This window comes from Aegilops tauschii, chromosome 2, assembly GCF_002575655.3.
Source record: "Aegilops tauschii subsp. strangulata cultivar AL8/78 chromosome 2, Aet v6.0, whole genome shotgun sequence".
Taxonomy (NCBI): domain Eukaryota; kingdom Viridiplantae; phylum Streptophyta; class Magnoliopsida; order Poales; family Poaceae; genus Aegilops; species Aegilops tauschii.
In genome coordinates, this window is record NC_053036.3 from 610,239,217 (window position 1) to 610,261,225 (window position 22,009).

The window sequence follows — 22,009 nt, forward strand, 5'->3', positions numbered from 1 at the left end:
ACCGGATCCAGTCTCTCGCATCTATACTGAGGACATCCAGTATCCCTATCCGGCTGGACAAGGTCAAGAAGCTTCGTCTTATATCCCAAGCATTTGTGACTATCTCGAAAAATATAATGGATTCATGCAGACAATTGAATGTAGATGACCTTAGTTCTTACCATGCCGCCTGGAAATCCACATGGGGCAGTGGGATAGCAGCATGTGGTTCATTCGATGACATAAGTAAGTTTCTTTCTTCTAGCTAGCTTTTTGCTTACTTTAGTTCAATTGACTACACATATCTCAATCAGTGCAATCAGATCACTCCCAGCTTTTTCTTGCATGATCAAATATTTTACTTGAGTTAATTTAGTAATTCATTTGACTTCATTTGGTCCTGCAGCCACGTTGAGCCCTATGCAATTCACGCACTCCACGCCTGGCATCTTGCCACACGCTGCTGTTGCCGGCCCAGCCCTGCAGATCTTCTCCATCAAAATTGTGAATGTGAATGCCAACTTGGGCTGGCCGCTCCGTGTGTACGGGGTGGTTGCTGCACGAGACACCGTGGACCGCAATCGCAACCTTCTCTTCTCCCGGTCAAGGGCAAACTGCCAACAAGTCACTGAAGCGGTATGTATTAATAACACTAAGGCCCTGTTTGGATACAAAGTATTTTTTGAGTGTTTATGATAATACCATGGTTTTTGGAAAAAACTATAGTTTTAAATACTTTGAGATCTTTGGATCCAAGGAAAACCATATATAGTCCAACAAACAGGAGTATTCCCGAAACTGTGGTAATTTTGAAGTATTAATAAATCTACCTCTGTCCTCTTCTTTTTAAACAGAGAATTGGAAAGGCTTTATGTTTGTTCATACGTGGCATATATCTGAAGTGAGGCTTTTCGATCAACTGATCAGTAGTGAGTTACAGCATGTGGTGCAGCCATCGCCTGGTTTGTTTTTCCTTAATGAATATGTTTCTTCGTGCCTTCTACTTCTTGTTTACATAAACCTGTCAGCCTAGCAACCTCTATCTATATTACACATCAAAGTTTACATAACTCATCATCTCAGATTGATACGTCTAGCGGCTAGCCTTGACATGTAAATTTGAATCTATTAGTATCTAGCAGATAGCTACTTTATCCACAAGTAAATTAAAACCGACATAAGCTGAAGGCTTGACACACAAAGATATCTTAACTTGCGTTGAACCAAATTGTGCACGTCCTGACACAAAGTTATTGGAATTATTCTTTCCCTCATAGTCAGTTGACATAATTCAAAACAAAGTAACTACACATAATAAAAAAAATTTACTCTGGTCAATATTGTAACATGCCAAGTGCACTTAGTTTTTCTAACATTGGAAATTACAGTAGTATTTGTGTAGTGTGGTATTCAGGGCCTACATGTTATAATATTGTGGTTTTGGGATACTATGGCTTTGAAAATACTCTATACCCAAACGCAGCATAAGTGTTCTCTTCATCCTCCTTTGCTTTTTCGTCATGCATGTTATCTTGTTGATTAGTCCGTTATTAAGTAGAGTAATGATAATGATGATAACGATGCTTGCAGGATCCTTTTTTGCTCTTGACTGGCCCTTCTCGTGCAATTGTGGCTGCGGACACGGTTAAATTTGAAGTTGAGCTTAGAATTATGTATGCTGGAGCAGATACCAAAGATACAGTATTGTTCTCTTCTACCTATAATTACTATTCCATGCAGCAGTATGCCAACCCCAGGATCCACAGCTGCTGTGGTATGTTAGAGTTAAGTGTTGAGCGCCTTACTAGAGCAGCCCAGGCCACTATCGTGGGTGTCCGTGTTGTTGAAGGGGAGTGGCCTTTTCAATATGGATGCCGGGTTTCTTGCTACTTTTCTCCTGATGATGATCTTGTTCCCACTACACCTACGGAAGTCGTGTTAGTTAACTGTAAGGTTGAGGAAATGGAGAAACAGTCAGATGGTTACGTAAATCTGTCAAGAAATGTTGTTTCAGTGCAACTAGAGCAAACGCTGGAAGTGGTCATTCAAGCCTATTCAGAATCTGGCCTTGAATATCTACATAATGTTGAGGCTGACTTCCCTGTGCAGCAATGCCAAACAACCAAGCGTTTATGTACAGTTGGTAACTCGACGGTTGAGATCGTTGTTGCTTGGTCCCTTCTTGCTATGGATAAGCTGGATCTTGTGCTGGAGGGTTATGTTACCCCAGTGTAGAGGGCTATTAACTTATACTGTAAGTGTCTGTGTAGCTCTAAGATGCTCAACTGTTTCTTCTGTTGTCCAACTATTACGTTGTGTCTACAGACTATGTACCGACTATAATTTATATATTGTGTTGTGTTATGTGGAATATTTAAATTGTGATATGTTCCCCCCTGATTTGGCATAGTATTAACTTCTGCATCCTTGTTAATGTCACTGCTTACTGGAAAAAATTTAAGTTTTCTTTTAATTATTTGTTGTCCCGTTGGTCCCTTGCTGCTTTCCGAGGCCATCAAATTTGGTGCTTACAATGTAGTTACTTTGGGCACATTGTCACGGAAGGATGTTTCTGAAACCAACAAACACGGTTATATGAAGGAAACGGCATCATGGCTTACGTTATTGAAAATCAAATAAGGCTTACCTCTTTCACGAGAAGATCGAGAATAAAGTTTCGAGGTTCATCGACCCAATTTTTTTTCTCATAACTCTGCCTAGCAATCTTGTGAGCGACCAAATTTGCCTCCCGTAAGCAACGACAAAACTAGGCGTTTCCAATTGAAGCAATCAAGTTCATGCAATCAGAGAAGGATATCTGCCAACAAGTCACTGAAGCGGTATGTTTTTTTTTAAGAAGTGGTATGTATTAATAACACTAAGGCCCCGTTTGGATACGAAGCATTTTTTAGTTTTCTGATAATACATGGTGCACCCACTGGCATCCAGATGTTTCTTTGGCTGACCGGCTTGGATGGATGTTGGACAGGACAATGCCTTGGTCGCCATGGACTTCCGCACTCGTCGGTTTGCATCCTATGTGACTAGGAACAAAAATCTATTCACCACCTCCTAGTTGGTTCCGTCCTCTCACGCACCGTGTGGCATGACATCTTTCATTTATGCCGGCTCACCACCACTCCTCCGGACGACACGGTTGGCTTCTTCGACTGGTGGACCATGCATGGCTATTGATAACACACCCCCCTCTCCCCCAGATTGAACCATTTAGGTACGATCGGACACCGAGATGTCATTAGGGCTCACTACCAGAATAACCTTATATGCCTACGGCCTTAACTATGCCGACGGCTGCCGTAGGCATAGATGGAGCTATGCCGACGGCCTGGCGAACACCGTCGGCATAGAAAAGCCGTCGGCATAGCTCCATCTATGCCTACGGCAGCCGTAGGCATAGTAAGGCCGTCGGCATACATCGATCTATGCCTACGGCAGCTGTAGGCATAGATAGGCCGTCGGCATAGAGGTGGCCCTAGTCGCCTGAGGACAGACGGCGGGTTGACGCCGTCAAATCTATGCCGACGGCCCTAACGGCGGTCGTCGGCATAAATATCATCTTTTTTTTTACTAGGAGCTGCCACGTGGCAGAGCTATGCCGACGGCAAAGCCGTAGGCATAGTTTTCCATCTATGCCTACGGCAAGACCGTAGGCATAGCCCTGCCACGTGGCGCCTCCTGGTAGCCCCGACAACTATGCCTACGGTATGGCCGTAGGCATAGACATCTGTTTTTTATTTTAAATTATTATTATTTTTTTAAAGTTAAAATTTGAATCATTTAAATCTAACTTTTCTAAAAAAGTTAAACATACACAAATTATACGTCGACTCGGGGTAGAATTTTCCATAGATTATGAATATCTAGTTTGTTTTTGTTTTTGAGTATGTTAGAAATGTGACCTCGTGTACTTTTGCATATAGGTCCTTGTACTTTGTTAAAAGCATAAGTAATTGATGCTTGGATCAATTTTGACAAATTTTATATGTTTTTTTTATCAGAATGGGCTGACCTATAACAACCAGGTGAAAACGTCCGTTGGTCAAATCCCGTCCGGCGAAAGTCAAAGGCGTAGATCTCCGAGTCAACTGGTCCAGGGTTACGCCGGTCGGGGCCTTTCGGGGGTAGCAATGCCACCAGAGCATTGCCCCGGGTCCTCATACACGTCTTAAGGTGTGGTGGCATGTATGAAGAGGCAATACGCGGCTCCGGTGTGAGCCCCCCCCAACGGATGGCAATGAAATCGAAGTAATCCCTCTGCGGTTTTGGCGTTGCATGAAATATTTCTAAACACTCGGAGTGTGATCAATTCATGAAATTTTTACACGGTGTAGACACATGTGATATAATAGGTGTGGCAATTTCTTATATTTTTTAAAGATGCAAGAGTATGTGAAAAAAAAATCCCCCACTACGGATTGTTCTTCGCGTGTCTATGAGTGTGGTCAGGGCCCTTCGGGGGCTAGCTATGCCACAAATCTTGCGTTGGATCCTCTTACATGTCTAGAAGTGTGGTGTCGGGTGCAAACACCCGTCATGCAGCTCTGGAGTGTGACCCCCTTCACGGAAGGCGCTACCGTCGGCACTTGGAGGGGGGAAACTGCCGCGCCGGGTCGACACGAGGGGGATCCGATGGTGGGTTGGGCCCAGACCTTGTTCTGAAATGTTCCTATGGGCTGATCTATCACAACTAGGTGGAAAAGTCCGTTTATCAAAGGGCGTCCAGTGAAAGTCAAAGGCCTAGATCTCTGGGTCAACGGGGCCAGGGTAAGGCCGGTTGGGGGCCTTCGGGGGTAGCAATGCCACCAAAACTTGCATTGTGTCTTAATATATGTATACAAGCGTGATGGAGGGTTGAAATAGCCAACGGATTAACGGGCAGCACACTTCCTTCACAAAACCGGACACGTTCTCTCTCGATAACTAGATACTACCTTGGAGATGGTGTAGTTTACAAGCGGTCTCTGGTCAGGCTTCTGTGAAACATGCTCAAACTTTTACCACACCCTACAAGGGCCATATGACTACACCATGCCAGGTCCCGAGGATTTCCGGCATCATATGATTTCCCGTGGATTTTAACGGCTAGATCCGGCATGCTGCCGAGGTACATTCACCCTACAGTGGTGGGACAAGATGGTGTGTTCTGCCCTTGTAGATGTCCTTGGAGAAGATGGCCATTGGAGTGTAGGGGAGGAACAACCTTGTCTTGCTCGAGGAGGAGGACCACCCGATCTCGACGACGGCACGGCAACAGGTAGCACTCGCCTCCCTCCCATGGTGAAGGTCTGATCCGCTTGTTTAGATGGTCTGCTCTTGTCTTATGCATGTGAGGGGAGAAGAAAGCCATTGGACTGAATTATATTTGCATGTGAGGGGAGCGGTCCTTTTGGTAGATGCAGAGTATAGATTCACAAAATTCACCACATGAGCGTACTACCTATATCCAAATTCTGGATACCACTTGCATCTTTTGTATGTACACATGAAAAAGCATGACGGTTTGCTTCAGTTTGTATGTGTCCAATTGTTTTTTTACTTTGACTGAAACTATCTATCTTGGTGGCACTTGCATCTCCTGTATATACATATGAATCAGCACCACACTTCTCTTCAGTTTGTATGTGTCAATATTTTTGGTTGAACTTTGACTGAAACCAACTGGATGGCACCTCAATCTGTACATGCACATGAATCAACACCACCTTCGTTTAGTTTTCTATGTGTCCATTTGTTTTTACTTTGACTAAAACCAACTCAATGACACTTGCATCTTCTGTATATACATATGAATTAGCAGCACCACATTCTGGTTCAGTTTATATGCATCAATTTTTTGGTTTTACTTTGACTGAAAATTTATATGAGTAAGTATCATCAGTCACAATCAGAGACCAATTTCTTTCTCTTTGGAGCTCAATTTCTTTCTCTTTGGAGCTTGCCTTGAACAACTCATGCTTGATAGATACAACCAAAACTGGAGCATCTTCATGAAAGGCAATAATTTTCTGCCTTTTTAGTTGGATGCCCCTGTTCTAGGCGGGTTTCTTTTGGTAAATTCAGTGTGTAGATTACATATTTATCCTCATATGTAGGATCTTCGGTTTGTTATACTGACTGTATGCCACCTCCATCGTTGCAGCCTTGTCTCCCCCACCACCGCCCCTCGACCTCCTCTCATGCTGCTGTGGAGTCTTAGAATGGGAATGTTATGTACATAAAAAATATTCTATGGTCTGTGTTTGCAAATCCATGGTTGTTGAATCATGTCTGTATAAGCATTTGTAAATAGCTAGCCTTTTTGGCTAATCTTTTTTTTTGGTTCTGGTGAGCAAGTATGCCGACGGCAATGCCGTAGGCATAGATGGCTCTCGTGATACCAGCAGCTGCCATGTGGCGTGTATGCCTACAGCAAAGCCGTCGGCATAGTTTTGCATCTATGCCTACGGCTAAGCCGTCGGCATAGCCCTGCACCAGGAGCTACTAGAGTGCGCCACGTGGCAGGGCTATGCCTACGGCATAGCCGTAGGCATAGGTTTGAAGCTATGCCTACGGCTAAGCCGTCGGCATATCCCTGCCACGTGGCGTCTCTTGTATGGGCAGCACTTGACGGCGGCAACGGCAATCACCGTTAGGCGCGGAGTGTTGCTGACGGCCAGGGCCATCGGCATAGATGTACGGACGCCGTCGGCATAGGCATCTATGCCGACGGCCTTCCTATGCCGACGGGGACCTGGGGTACGCCGACGCATATGTTGCCGACGGCCCTATGCCGACGAGGCCGTCGGCATAGACTTATGCCGACGGGTATCAGGGCTATGCCGATGGCCTGGGCCGTCGGCATAGGGGCTCAGTGTGGTAGTGGCTCCCCGTTCCTGGCGATCGCCAGGCGATAGCCACGCCGCCGGACGCCACGCCGGCTACGGGTGGCCTGCTCTCCGTGTCCCTGCCTAGGCAGGACGTCGGAATTGCGGCGGCCCCGTCCGCCACCAGATCGCATGGCACCCTTGGCCGTGCTGATCCCGCTGTCCTCTACCCGCAGCCTGGATTCGTGAGGAGTCCGGCTAGTCCACGCAACCAGGGAGGCCTAGGACTCCTTGACATCTCCTGCAAGAAATCGGAGGATCCTGCCTATATTAAACGCCCTGAAGCCGAAACGGGGGTCGTCTGGAAACCTAGCAAACCGCCAGATCGCTCTTCTCTTGCAACGGCGCCGCCGAGAAAGTTCGCTCCTCCTGTGATGTCGTTGGCTTCGACCCCTGCGGGCATGACTATGCCAGAGACCGAAGGGACCCCAGAGGTCGGTGGGGGTGCATATGGGGCGCCCTCTGTGGTAGCCGCTCACCCGAAGCCTTCTGATGGGAGAACCGAGGCCCCTACCGCAATGAACCCGCGGTTGCAGGCCGGGATGGATGGCAGAATGGAGGGAAACCAGGAGATACAGCACACCGGGATGGAGGGCTTGATCCAGGACTAGGAGAAAGAGGAGAGGAACAACATTACGGAGGCAGCCGACCATGGGCCGCCGGCGACCTGACGGGGCCAGCGAAGCCCCGTCAGGAGCAATGAATATACTAAGCTGGAACTGCCGAGGTGGGGGCAACCCTCGGACAGTTCGAGATCTTGTGAGTCTGGTTCAGACTCATTCCCCTAGTATCGTTTTTCTTTGTGAGACTAGACAGTCTAGAAATAAAATGAAAAGATATCGTGCTCGGTTAGGTTTAAGTGGTTTTGATGCCATAGATAGTGTTGGTCTAAGTGGTGGTCTTGCTTTGTATTGGCATGAGTCTTTGAGTCTGGATGCGAAAGCTATGAATAGTCGTTATATTGATGCGTATGTGACTGCTGCTGAGGGTGAACCACCTTGGAGGCTTACCTGCGTCTACGGCGAGCCCCGGACGGAGGACCGTCATCTTATGTGGTCCCTCCTCCGTGATCTTCATCAGCAAGCGGACATGCCATGGATGGTGATCGGTGACTTCAAAGGCTATGTGGAGTTTTGAACACTTCTCTGAAACACCTCATTCGGCAGGTCAGATGATTGATTTTCGTGATGTTTTGGAAGTGTGTGGTCTCGATGATCCTGGTTTTGCAGGACTCCCATACACATACGATAACTGGCGTAGCGGGAGGGCCAATGTCAAGGTCCGGCTGGACCGAGCAGTGGCCAACAATGCGTGGGCCAAGGTGGAGCACCTAGTGGCCCCAAGCTCGGACCACCTTGCTATTCTCCTCAAGTGTGTCCAGGAAGAACCCCCACCGGCGATGGGCAGGCGCTGTCGCCAGTACGAAGTGATGTGGGAGAGGGATCCGTCTCTTCTGGTGGTCATCATGGACACCTGGACGGAGCTGGGATCTCTACTTCATTTGGGTGAGGTTGCGGACGGCCTCAAGAGCATGATGAAGAGGCTTCAGGATTGGAGCCGCAAAAAATTCGGTAACGTGATCAAAGAAATAAATAAATCTCGTTCTCGTCTTGAGGAGCACATGTCTATGAATGCAGATCGTAAAGAGATAAGGGAGGCAAATGATCGGCTCAATGAGCTCCTGTATCATGAGGAAATGTTGTGGATGCAGAGATCCTTCATTGACTGGCTGCGAGAAGGTGACCGTAACACGAAGTTTTTCCATCGGAAGGCAGTCTGGAGGGCACGAAAAAATCGTATTAAGGTTCTGATGGATGATGATGGCGTGGCTCACAAGGATCATGACTCCATGGCAGCGATGGCGACCTCTTATTTCACTTCTCTGTTTACTGCAGACACCTCATTATGTGCTGATCCGGTCATTGATCTGATTAACTCACGTGTTACTAATGATATGAATGTCCAGCTGTGTGCAGAATACACGGACAAGGAAATCGCCGATGCATTGTTTTAGATTGGGCCCCTGAAAGCGCCTGGGCCAGATGGTTTTTCAACTCATTTTTTTCAGAGGAATTGGTCAGTCATGAAAGAGCAAGTCGTCCGCGGCGTGAAAGAATTTTTTCACACAGGAGTAATGCCGGATGGGGTGAATGACACAACCATCGTTCTCATTCCCAAGGTGGACAACCTAGAGAATCAGTTTGTGCAACGTCATCTACAAGGTAGTTGCTAAATGTTTGGTTAATCGCTTGAGGCCTTTATTGGATGATATTATTTCACCTGCTCAAAGTGCTTTTGTCCCGGAACGGATGATTACAGATAATGCGTTAGTTGCCGTTGAGTGCATACATTACATTCAGCAGGAAAGAGACCCGGAAAAGAGTTTCTGTGCCTACAAGTTGGACTTGTCCAAAGCTTATGACAGGGTAGATTGGACCTTCTTGAAGCGAACGATGCAAAACTTGGGTTTTGCTCGCCGGTGGGTGGACTGGATTATGACTTGCGTCACCTCGGTGAGATACACAGTGAAATTTAATGGGACCCTCTTGAATTCGTTTGCACCGACGCGTGGGCTTCGGCAAGGTGATCCTCTATCCCTGTGTTTGTTCCTTTTTGTGGCTGACGGGCTCTCGGCTCTGTTGAAGGAAGGTGAAAATAGGGGCGATTTCACTACCCTCAAAGTATGCCGGCGTGCACTGGGGGTCTCCCATCTGCTATTCGCGGATGACACTCCCTTATTTTTCAAAGCAGAAGAGGCACAAGCTACAAGGATTTACGAGGTACTCAATACATATGAGAAGGCAACGGGCCAATGCATTAATCCATCCAAGTGTAGCGTATTGTTTGGGAGGTCATGCACAAAACACAATCAGGAGAAGGTCCGCTCGGTGCTGCACGTCAATCTTGTCACTTTTGAGGAGAAATATCTTGGCCTGCTTACACCTGACGGCCGTATGTCAAGGGGAAAATTTCAGAATTTACAGTCAAGGCTTTTGAAGCGGATTATTGCATGGGGTGACACACTGTCGAGTGCGGGGAAGGAAACGATGATCAAGGCTGTTGCACAGGCGATCCCAACATATATCATGGGGGTCTTCAAACTATCGATGTCAGTGTGCGACGACCTCAATAGGATGATGCGTAATTTTTTATGGGGTTCTTCTCAAGGCAAAAGGAAAATGCATTGGACGGCGTGGCCGAATATTCTGGCGCATAAAATGAAGGGCGGCTTGGGGTTCAAAGACTTCCGTCTTTTTAACCAAGCCCTTCTGACGAGGCAGGTGTGGAGGCTAATGATTAATCCTCACAGTTTATGTGCGCAAGTTCTCAAAGCTCGATATTATCCGGAGGGTCGGCTTGAGGATACAGTCTTCATGGGGAATGCATCCCCTACGTGGCAAGCCATTCAGTATGGCTTGGAGCTCCTCAAAAAGGGGCTTGTGTGGCGCGTCGGCGACGGCAGCAACATACGGATCTGGCGTGACCGGTGGCTCCCTACAGCACCGACAGGCAAGTCGATCACACAACAGGGAACCTGCCGACTGCGGCGGGTCTCTGAGCTCCTAGATGCCTCCGGCGCGTGGCGCACGGAGATATTGCAGCAGTACTTCCTCCCGGCGGACATCGCGACCATCACCAACATTCATACGTCGCCTCACATCCCTGATGATGTTATTGCATGGGCCCCGGAGAATAACGGTATCTTCACGGTATGCTCCGCCTACCGCCTAGCCATGGATGAGCGCGAGCGTCCAAGGGCAACGGCATCGAGCAGGGCACCGGATGGTTGTCGCGCCATCTGGAAGACCATATGGGGGTGCCTTACTCCCTCAAAGGTACGTGTCTTTGCATGGAGACTGGTGTCCAACTCGCTTGCTACTTGGGCAAATAAATTCTCTCGACACCTTGAGCTTACTGATGCATGTCCTCTTTGTGAAATGGAACGGGAGGATGGATTCCACGCAATGTGCATATGCCCCCTCGCAGTGGAGTTGTGGAGGGCTATGGCGCTGGACTGGCCCATTCCAGCAGCGGAGAGCATCATCAATACAGGTCCGGAATGGTTGTTCTCGCTGCTGGAGCCACTTCCGGATACCACACACATGGTTGTGCTTATGACCATGTGGCGTGTGTGGTACGTGCGAAATGAAATAACCCATGGGAAGATCCCTCCACCGACCGAAGCGTCCCGCAGATTCCTCCATGGGTATATCAACTCTCTCTTATGTATCCATCAATGTCCTCAAGGAGATATGGCGAAGGGTAAGATGGTCGTCCAGGTGGTAGTTGCTACTAGCTCTCGCACAGTGAAGCAGAAGGAAGAGCTGCGTTGGGAGGCACCACGTGCTGGATGGACCAAGCTGAATGTTGATGGTAGCTATGTGCCGGCTACAGGAGAAGCCGGAGGCGGCATGGTGCTGCGCTCGGAAGCGGGCGAAATCATATTTACCGCCTGTAGAGAGATACGCACATGTGATAACAGCCTAGATGCTGAACTTGCGGCGTGTAGGGAAGGACTCGGGATTGCCCTACACCGCACAGACCGCCCCATTGTGGTTGAGATGGACAACACTGAAGCGGTCATGATGCTAAACGCTTAGTCTATGGACCGCTCAGGATCGCGTGCACTTGTCACAGACATCCAGAGGATGATTGTGGATGACCCTAGGGAGATTTTGATTACTGCTATTAGACGCTCGCAGAATAAAGTGAGCCATGCTCTTGCTGTATATGGTAGAAGTACGCCTCGTACTGCTGTTTGGTTGGGCTCGGATATGAGCGATATTGTAAAACTGGCAGTGGCTGACTTGCCACCTTGAGTTAATAGAAATCTCTCTTTACCCCGCAAAAAAAGGATAACCCCCCCCCCCCCCCCCCCGAGCCACCGCAAGGGCATCGGAACACTCACAGCTCTCGTTTCATGGTCTATTTGGAGACACTGGAACGCTTGCGTTTTTTTATGGCGTCACACCTTCTCATACCCACCTGGTTAACTGCATACAGGAGGAAGCTCGTACTAGTAACATCTTACCTGTAACATAAACTCCTCCTATCTCGGGGCTGAGCAACCCTTGCCCCTCTCTACTCCAAAGCATCCTCGCTAGTGCCTGCCGGTGTAATTTCTTCTCCTTCTATCAATGGAATGACATGCGTAAAAACCCATGAACATTTTCATTAATAAAAAAATGGGGCAAGAGTTCTAAAAGAAAAAAACTGAGCCGAACCGTGAATCTTCGCTCCCGTGGCTCGCGGGGAGCGGCGCCGCTGGTAGCCCCACGGATCCAGGGAGCAGCCGCCGCCGCCATGTCCGGTTGCCCCTGCTCCACCTCCATCTCCTCCTCTCCACTCTCCCTCCTGCCTTCCAGTTCCGCCCCCTCTACTCCGAGATGCAGTAGGGTCGCCTTCTCCTCCTCGTGCGGCCCACGGAGGAGCGGGATGCGACCGAGAGGCACGCGCGATTGCAGCAGCAAGGATGAGAAGGCGGAGGCTGAGGAGAAGGAGGGAGAGCCGGCGTTCAACCTGTTCGGGTTCGTGGAGTCGTGGAGCCGCAGCGCCATCCAGGTGCCGTGGAGTCGCCCGCTCAGGACGGCAATGTCGGCCAGATGCTCTACGTAATGCCGACCTCCACTTCCTCTTGTCTGATCCTTCTTGCTGTGCGTTTTGGCGGCTGATGACTGACGTGCCTTGTTGCGTGTAGACGACAGAGGACAAAGAGAGGGAGTATGGCAGCAATAGCATGAGATGAGGAGAGCTGGGATGGTTGGTGAGGGAAACAGGTAATTTGCTTTTTGTTTTGACAGTAGGAAACAGATAATTTGCTTGCTCATCCTTGTGACGTGGAGACTTTCCTAGGGTAACATTTGTATCCGGAGGGGGTAGTGCTGCACCATGCGATCGATTGTGACGGACCTTTGTGGAGCTTAAACTTGAAACTGTTGATCTTTTTTTTCCTAATGCAATTTATGTATGATGTAACCCTCACTTTCGGCAATGAAACGCGAAAACAAACTTGTTGCTGCATGCTTTCGATGCTGGTATAAAACTGATGTTTTAGTCTGTAATCTTTGTCAGCTGTGTCACGCCCTTCAATGTTTAAGAATCATCAGAATACTTGCTCCATGTTCTGTAAACACAATCCTTGGCTTGTTAGTTATCATACAGTTCGCAATACAATTGTAGGTTCTCCTGATCCACGTGAGATGACAGACTGGATATGGGTTCGATTCAAAGGTCAGGAAATGTCTATGAAATTCCCAGTACAAATGTGTCTACAGAACTGGAGTTAATCAAAGATACATGTATCACTCGCAAAAAAATGCATATGTATGTTGTACCATTTGTAAAAGAGGACTTCCACAAGGCATTTGATGAACTTCTTGTACTCTAAATATCACTGAACCATTCTTCTTAGTTGTCCAGGTAGATACTTGGAAGTTTTTTTGAAAATCCTTGCCATGAAAGTTCTCATATGGACTGTCTGAATCACCTCATTCATTTCCTTATATATAGGGATTTGTTGCAGGTTCTTATGGTTTGACATGGGCATTGAAGAACTCGAGCAAACTTCTTAAGGTAGCAATTCTTAACCGCCCACTTACTGTTTCTTCTCCAGTGCCTGGAGTCTTAAAGCAGCTCAGGTCAGCTATTTATGCTTCTCTTTATTCCTTAATTTTAGTTCTTCTACGTTGTAAATTCAACTAGCATGCTTTGGTAGGTTTCAAAACTAGTATGAATCCAAACATATAATCATCTGAAATCCGCAACTAAGTTTGACTAGAACACACTATGCTCTAGTGCTGTCATATCTTTTTTGTTTTTTAACAGAACTCTTTCATTTATTATTTCTTATTTTGGGTGTTTATGGGTGTAATTATGTCTATTGCACTCAGTAGTTTTTTTATTCAATCCAAAAATATATTTTTGGCAAGATGGTGGTGTTGTAGATGTTTATTTCACCTATCTTTCCATATTTTTCACTAATATTTTAGTTGATATTCATTTTTGCCCAGTAAGTTTATACTTATGCCAACCAAGGGAATCTTTTTGAATGCAGGTTACCACTTTTTGGCGAATTTACCTGCCAAAATGCTATTTTGGCCGAGAGATTCATTGAAGCAGGTAGCTAATTTGTATCCTTGTCGCAGAAATCTGTTTATTATACCATGCCGATTTTGTTAGCGCTAAACCTTTTTTTTCTGGAAGTCTTGAAACAAGAAAGTAACTTTTGTGATGAGCATTTCCTTTAAACATGGTATTTTCTTCCTGTTATATCCATCTATCAACATCTCTATGGTTGAAAGATCAGTATTACATTCAAGCCGTAGCACTGGTGTAGCTAGTGGGCAGCACAGGTGGGCCATGGCCAAGGTTTTGGGTACCGGGCGGAAAATTCGGATATCGCCCGGTATCCGCGTTTCTCGCTACCCCACGAGAAAGCTGCGTACCATGCAAAAAAATTCGAATTTTTTGAAATTGAACGGCTACAGTGAGGTCAAGTATGACAGAAACTCTTCTAAATCAAGAAGCTGCATGTGGTCTGGTGGTAAATATGGAGCTCCCTTCCTCGCACACAATAGAAGAATCGAACCCACGACCTCACACACGTTAAAGACAGACTAGCACAAATGCCCGTGCGTTGCAACGGGAGAAAAATGACGGGCTGCTGATGACAAGAACGATGGACATATTGAGAGTAGGGTTCTTCGGGACGCCGGTTCGTGATATGTGATATTTATTCTCGTCCTCCTAAGTCCTAAACTAAATTCGATCATAGGTTCCTAGATTTTCAGAAACGTTGTGCATCATATGAGCTATGATATCATTTGAATCTCGGTGCAAAAATTCAGACCATACATCCTACCCGTTGTTGCTTCTCAGCTTCAACATCATTTGGGCTAGACAATTGAGCAGTTTTACCATGGTTAGAAAACTACAACGATTGAAGAAATAGCGATGCATTGTACAACAAATTGTACATATATTTGCCATCCATTGTGATATGTGTGCTGAAATTACATGTACCAATTATGAAAAATAGGAGTAGACCTTATCCAACATAGAAAGAAACAAATAAAAAATTCCATAATACTGCATGTCTCCCCCTGCACATGATATGCCAATGCATTTGTTCCTCATAGGAATGTTGATGCATATGTGGGTAGATTATCCAGTGAAAAAACAGTCAATCTTATTTAGGACTATTGCAACTGAATTACCGTGAGCGATCTTACTAAATAACAACAAAATTATGAATTATCTAATTTTCCAACAGTTACAATGAGCAATCTCTATTCCTCTAGATCCCTTGATTTTTTTCGTAACACTTTAATTTCATGCTTGGGAGGGGGGGGGGGGGGGGGGGGATGCGGGGTATAGAAACTGAGAGAGGCGAGTTGTAGTGTGCAATGGTCATATGGGGACAGCAGCTGCTAGGTGGGGATGCCGCATGGGGTGGTAACTAAGGGACAGGCACCCCGAGGGCGGCGACCTAGGAGAAGTACTCAAGATAGGGGCAGAGGACGGTGCCCAATTGTGTTGTGGCTGTGCCAATCAGCGGCAGATGCATGCTGTGAGGGGCAATGGTGGAATATAATTTGGGCGGAGGCGGGGGATAAGAGATGAAGAAAGGGGAGGAGAAGATGGACGGCCGGAGTGCCGCCGCCGTCATCGTCGGTGAACCACAGCCCTGCCGCTGCACGACGTCCAACTGAGGCCCTCCGAGAGTAGCGAGTTCAAAATGGACAGGAGCAAATATGCAACTTTGTGGTCTATGTTTTTCTCTAAATAAAAAGGCAGTTGTATGGTGAGTTTCCCGGAAAAATATAAATGTACAGGGAAGCAAGTACATTTGCTAAGCATCTTGATTTGATGTTCGGCCATATGCGCAAGCAGCACAAGCACGCATAACACACAAGACACACACATACATAGATCAATTTTTCTGGACAGATGAAAGAAGAGGTCCCTACTGTAATTGCATTCTCAACCAAGTGAAATACTACGCCTTGCATGCAGACCATCTAACATATGCTCAACTTGGGCGTATTGGAGTGATCTGGATGATTGTCCGAAAGCTTCTTCACCCAGCTGGGAAGTCTTCAAATCGAGCATGTAAATGTAGCTTCTTTTGCTTTACAATGTTTCATGCATAATCAATAATCTATAGTCCGATTATCTGCTTGCCACAAATCAAATATCAGAATTAATCGCAGGTTAAGCAGTGTGTAGGAGGAAAGCAACAGACCTATCAGTCAGTGTTTTACACAAAATCGTTAAAGGTTTTCAGCCACAAAAGTCTACAAAAACATGAGCTCTTTAGACAAATTTCCACTGGTAAGTAGCTCAGTATACCACATGTTTAACAGTAACCACTTCTTTCTCTGCCAAAAAGAAAAACATTAACTATTTCTTGAGCTACTTGTCTTGTCTGGCACAGGAAATTCTGACTTTCGAAGCAAGTATACTGATCCAAATTTGCAAATAGATATTAGATCTACAGGAAACACATGACCACAAACACTAATAAGTAATAACTGGGACAAATCATTCCAAGAGTAATCTTTTCTAGTACATAAGTTGTACATCAGAAAAATCCGCCACTGCAATATCCAACCACGTACAAGAGACCATCGGTTCACAAAAATTAATTTTGCAAAACTGTTCGTACATAGTAGAGTCTTGACAGGATTTATTAACCACATAAATACGAATTTTCAGGTCTGGATAGGGCACGATTGAAAAGCAGATGAGATGCGAGCTTGGCTTCTGCAATCATGAAGATATATCAGAAAATTGCAAGGTTCGCTTCAGTAAATACCTGAGTGCAGAACCGGTAGATGGAGTTTTGACGTGTGTGGAGCAGGGGCGAACGGGAACGGCGGATGGTGTGTCGGCGAAGTCTGTGGAGGTGACATTGGATAGTTCCCAGAAGCATTGTGTGGTGGTGCGCAAGCTTGATCAAGTCGACAGCCAACTCGATGCCGCGGCAGGCTACCTAGAAGACGTCCTTGTGGTGTTGCACGCGTACAGTGGGCTCGGCGGTGAGAACGGCGGCAATCTGGGAGTGCCCGTATTCGGATCACACGGCTCGGCTCTCATCCCCAATGGCCTCCTTGCGGTGTCGTGCACGTCCGGCGCACTTGACAGTGAGGACGGCGGTGATTTAGAAGTGCCCTTGGTTGGATCACACGGCTCAGCTCCTACCCCAAACGGCCTATTCATGCTTCTGCATGTGCTCATGGCCTCTGGCGATGGCTGACGCGGGTGCTTCTTGGTTTCCCCGATCTGTGGCCGAGCAAAGGCGCGCGAGAGAGATCGGGAGTGCCTTTTGTCTTCCCCAATCTGCTGCCGAGCAGAGGCGCACGAGAGAGATCGGGGGTGCTTTTTTGTTTCCCTGATGTGCGACCGAGCGGAGGTGAGAGAGAGAGAGAGAGAGAGAGAGAGATCGGGAGAGAAAGAGGCCGGATTGAGAAAATTTTGGGTTCCTTCACGTATATATATTTTTTTGGCAGCAATTTTTTCACGTACATATTGTATAAGGAGCCTACACCTTTTTTTTAACATAAACCTGTGCCAACACTTTTTCCTTCTCGGTTTTCTTTCCTTTTGTGCGTACATATTTTGTTTCCTGTTTTCTTTACGTACAGTGGAAGGAGGTGATGAGGTTTTTTTTACAAACTCTTATGTGGATCTACTTTTAAAATTTAAATCTCAACCGTCAAACTTTATGGTTAATACAAAGTCAACGGATATAAAAGGGTGACGTCACTACTGGAATCGACGGCTTTGCCGAGTGCCGTAAACACTCGGCGAAGGCCCAAAAAAACTCGGCAAAGCCTTTGCCGAGTGTTGCACTCGGCAAAGGACACTCGGCGTACAGCCTTTCGGCAAATAGAATTTCGCCGAGAACCAACCATTGCGCACTCGGCAACGCCTTTGCCGAGCGTTTTTTGTGGTACTCGGCAAATATTGGGACTCGGTGAAACATAACTAACGGACGACGGAAACGGCAAAAATTGATACAATTGCACTCGGCAAAGGTGATGGCTTTCCCGAGTTGTACACTCGGTAAAGATGTTCAGCAAAATTTTAAAAAAAACGCCGCCGTCAACGACGACGTCGATTCATGCCGGCGAGTTACAGTGGCCCACAGCTCGCGAGTCACCACTCGTTGCGCTCTCCTCTGCCAAGCTAGCCTGTCCGTTGCTTGTGTGCTTGCTTGGCCGGTCCGTTGTTGGCTTGCCGGAGCGTGCGGGTGCTACTGCTCAGCAAGAAGATGCGTCTATGCGAGATGAGCCTGGCCGCCGCTCTTGGTGGCGCCGTCGACGACGCATGTGGCTTGTGGCCTCCGTGGTTGTTGGTGCCGCCGCTCGCCGGCGTGTGGTTGGTGAGTTGCTGCCTTCCCGCCGCGTGCATGTGCTGCCGCTGCCGCTTGCAGCTGCCTCGCATCTGCTGCTTCGCTGCTACGTGCATGAGGGAGCTTGGTGGCCGGCCGCCGGCGTACGTGCTGCTACTTTGCTGCTTGAGAGATGGCATGCAGGCGAGCCGGAGAACGAACGGTGCGCACCTGAAGCTGGAGGTGCTCAAGCACTACGCCGGCAGGCTGCTGCAGCTGCTCGAGTCCTTTGCCGGCGTGCATCGAATTCTCCATGGTTGTGTGCATGTGTATGGGAGTGTGGATGTGTGAGACGGCGAGAGAGATGAGAGGGACAGAAGATAAGGTGTGTGTGTGGCTGTGCGTGGCATGCATGTGTGTTTGTGTTTGTTTGTGATAGAGACGTGTGTGGTTCTGATGCATGGAGAGAAAGCATGAGATACGAGATGTGTGGTTGTCTGCTTGCCATGTCATCGATCCGTGGCACTAGCTCCCAACTAATCAGAGACAGGCACATTTTACCGAGTGTTGCTCTCGGAAAAGACCTGATAAAAAAATGCATAAAGTCATTTAAATTGTGGAAGTAGCTAAAAAACTAAAAAATTCATAAAACGTCGGAATTAAGCATAATGTAAGGTCTACTTACTTGAAAGTTGGAGTGGTACCATTTTGCACCTTACTTTACAAAAAATACCATTTTTGACACTTAAAAATGAAAAATAATTTTCTTTTACAGAAAAGTTGGAAACTCTATTTGATAACATTGTTTTTAATGGCAATATGCACTTGTATGTCTAATTCGGACGTTTAACTTGATATGGCCATCACCTTGGTCATTTAACTTGAAAGTCATGAAAGTTCAGACACGATAGCCCGTTTTGTGAAGGATTTTTTTTTCAAATTAGTTATATTGAAAATTTGGTATTTTTCCTCGCAACTAGTACACATAAAAGGACTTCATGCGAAAGGATTGCATTTTTTAAACTTGTATTCTTTTTCTTTTATTTTTTTCTAAAACAGGGTCAAATTGGTCGACATGGCTATTCATCACAACGGGTTGAATCTCACAAAACTCTAAGTGGTTCTCCCATATAATGACTACTTGTATATCTAAAAATAATTTTTGCTAATTTTTATGACTGAGCTATCACACAGTTGCAGTTCAATTTTGAATTACTTTCGGGAAATTGACATAAAGTCATTTAAATGTGCGAAAGTAGCTAGAAAACTAGAAAATCCATGAAACTTGGGAATTGTGCATAAAATATGATCTACTTACTGTGATAATTGGAGTGGTGCCATTTTGCACCCTGATTTTTGTACTTGCTTCACAAAAAACACCCATTTTGGACACTTAGAAAATGAAAATTGATTTTTTTGTACAAAAAAGTAGAAAACCCTATTTGGTAACATTGTTTCTAATGTCAAGATGCACCTATCTGTCCAATTTGGGGACATTATAATAAACTATGCAATGAATATGACCATCACCTTTGTCCTTTGACTTGAAAGCCATGAATGTTCATACACGTTAGCCCGTTTTGTGAAGGATTTTTTTTTCAAATTTATAATATTGAAAGTTTGATATTTTTCCTCGCAACTGGTACACATAAAAGGACTCCATGCGAAAGGATTGCACTTTTTAAACTTGTATTCTTTTTCTTTCATTTTTCAAACACGGGTCAAGATGGTCAACATGGCTATTCATCACAAAGGGTTGAATCTCACAAAACTCTAAGTGGTTCTCCCATATAATGACTACTTGTGTATCTAGAAATATTTTTTGCTAATTTTTATGACTGAGCTATCACACACTTGCAGTTCAATTTTGAATTACTTTCGGGAAATTGACATAAAGTCATTTAAATGTGCGAAAGTAGCTAGAAAACTAGAAAATCCATGAAACTTAGGAATTGTGCACAAAATATGGTCTACTTACTGTGATAATTATGGTGGTGCCATTTTGCACCCTGATTTTTGTAGTTGCTTCACAAAAAACACCTAGTTTTGACATTGAGAAAATGAAAATTGATTTTTTTGTATAAAAAAGTAGGAAACTCTATTTAGCAACATTGTTTGTAATGTTAATATGCACCTATGTGTCTAATTTGGGAACATTATAATAAACTATGCAATGAATATGGCCATCACCTTGGTCATTTGAGACTATATTGATATTTAGCATGCCAAAAAGTGTAATTAATATGGCTTAAATGAAAAGGTTTTCAACATGAAAACTATCCGTCTCGTCAAAATGAACAAATTTGATCTTTGGACCATCTTCATCCGAGGTCGTATGCAACCTGTACAGCCAAAACCATGCAGTTTAGCGAAGACCCCCTTTGCCGAGTGTGACACTCGGTAAAGCCCTGTTTGCCGTGTTTTATTGTTTTACCGAGTGTTTTATCCACAACACTAGGCAAATTGCATGTTTGCCGTGTTTCACATTTTTGCCGAGTTAGGTACTCGGCAAAGATAATATTGCCGAGTGTCCGATATAATGCACTCGGCAAAGAGCCTAACACTCGGCAAAGAGAAAAATTCCAGTAGTGCGTATGGAGAACTATGAAAATCTCCTCCCTTTAATATTAGGTAAAGATGGGGAGAACCTGCCACTGCACCAACAACGACTTTGTGAACTTTTTGAGCTCCGAACTAATATATTCCTATCTCAGAAAATTTTGAATTCAAATTATGTTTTGAAAATTCGAGCGGTTTTTTCTCGGAATTTTGCGGTAACCACGGTATCCGCGTTTCTCGCCCACCCTCGAAATTTTGTTGGGATTCGGTAGCCAAAACGTTGGCCATGGCACACCCAGAATTCTAAGAAATATTTTATCATTTCATATTTTGCAGATTTCGAGGTCCAAAATCAGCAGCCATCAGGCTAAGCCCAGTAAGGCAGCAACCCACTCTCGGAATTTTGTTGGGATTCGGTAGCCAAAACGTTGGCCATGGCACACCCAGAATTCTAAGAAATATTTTATCATGTCATATTTTGCAGATTTCGAGGTCCAAAATCAGCAGCCATCAGGCTAAGCCCAGCAAGGCAGCAACCCACTCTCATCACTTGGTCTCCTATCGACAGAGAGGTGAAAGCTGAATAAAACTGTTGCTTATTGATGATTTGGTGCGGCATACAAGAGTATATAAGAGGGTACAAACCGACTTGGGGTAGGGGTACAAAACTGACTTGGACTGGAAGTCGTATACCATAATGACTACTCTAACATCCCCCCGCAGTATCAACGGCAGGCTCGACGACGTTGAGACTGAAACAGATATCTTGAAACGGCTTAGTAGGCAGTGCCTTGGTGAAAATGTCAGCAAACTGAGCCGTAGAAGGAACATGAAGCACCCGAACCTGACCAAGAGCAACCTTTTCACGAACAAAATGAATATCAATCTCAATATGCTTTGTGCGTCGATGTTGAACTGGATTGCTAGTCATGTAGACTGCTGATATGTTGTCATAGTAGACAATAGTGGCCTGCTCAATAGGCCTGTGTAGCTCGGAGAGTAACTGCCGAATCCAGATTGTATCTGCAACGGCATGTGCCACAGCGCGATATTCAGCCTCGGCCGACGAACGTGAGACTGTAACCTGTCTTTTCGAAGACCAAGAAATCAAATTGTTACCAAGAAAAACACAAAAACCGGAAGTGGACCTTCGAGTGTCAGGACAACCAGCCCAGTCTGCATCAGAGTATGCGGTAAGCGAGTTTGGAGAAGAATTATTGAGGTGGAGACCATGATTGAGAGTTCCTTTTAA

At 45.9% G+C, this 22,009-nt stretch overlaps 2 protein-coding genes and 2 long non-coding RNA genes across 4 annotated transcripts; all 4 read left to right on the top strand.

Annotated features, from left to right (window-relative positions):
• The first annotated feature begins 391 nt into the window (after nucleotides 1-391).
• On the top strand, nucleotides 392-3,234 carry LOC141042115 (uncharacterized). The gene is made up of 2 exons (XM_073509659.1): nucleotides 392-615; nucleotides 1,570-3,234. Exons 1-2 carry the CDS (start codon nucleotides 400-402, stop codon nucleotides 2,212-2,214), a joined length of 861 nt encoding a protein of 286 aa, XP_073365760.1. The 5' UTR covers nucleotides 392-399; the 3' UTR covers nucleotides 2,215-3,234.
• Nucleotides 3,235-5,054: 1,820 nt separating this feature from the next.
• Nucleotides 5,055-6,311, top strand: LOC109764728 (uncharacterized). Its single transcript, XR_002233232.4, has 2 exons — nucleotides 5,055-5,254; nucleotides 6,140-6,311. It is a non-coding gene; the product is annotated as an uncharacterized lncRNA (long non-coding RNA).
• A 1,203-nt stretch (nucleotides 6,312-7,514) lies between these two features.
• LOC141041344 (uncharacterized) lies at nucleotides 7,515-8,877 on the top strand. The gene is made up of 3 exons (XM_073507485.1): nucleotides 7,515-7,590; nucleotides 7,741-7,971; nucleotides 8,030-8,877. Exons 1-3 carry the CDS (start codon nucleotides 7,515-7,517, stop codon nucleotides 8,875-8,877), a joined length of 1,155 nt encoding a protein of 384 aa, XP_073363586.1.
• A 3,016-nt stretch (nucleotides 8,878-11,893) lies between these two features.
• LOC120974733 (uncharacterized) lies at nucleotides 11,894-14,132 on the top strand. The gene is made up of 4 exons (XR_005770081.3): nucleotides 11,894-12,475; nucleotides 12,562-12,640; nucleotides 12,717-13,501; nucleotides 13,918-14,132. It is a non-coding gene; the product is annotated as an uncharacterized lncRNA (long non-coding RNA).
• Nucleotides 14,133-22,009: the final 7,877 nt, after the last annotated feature.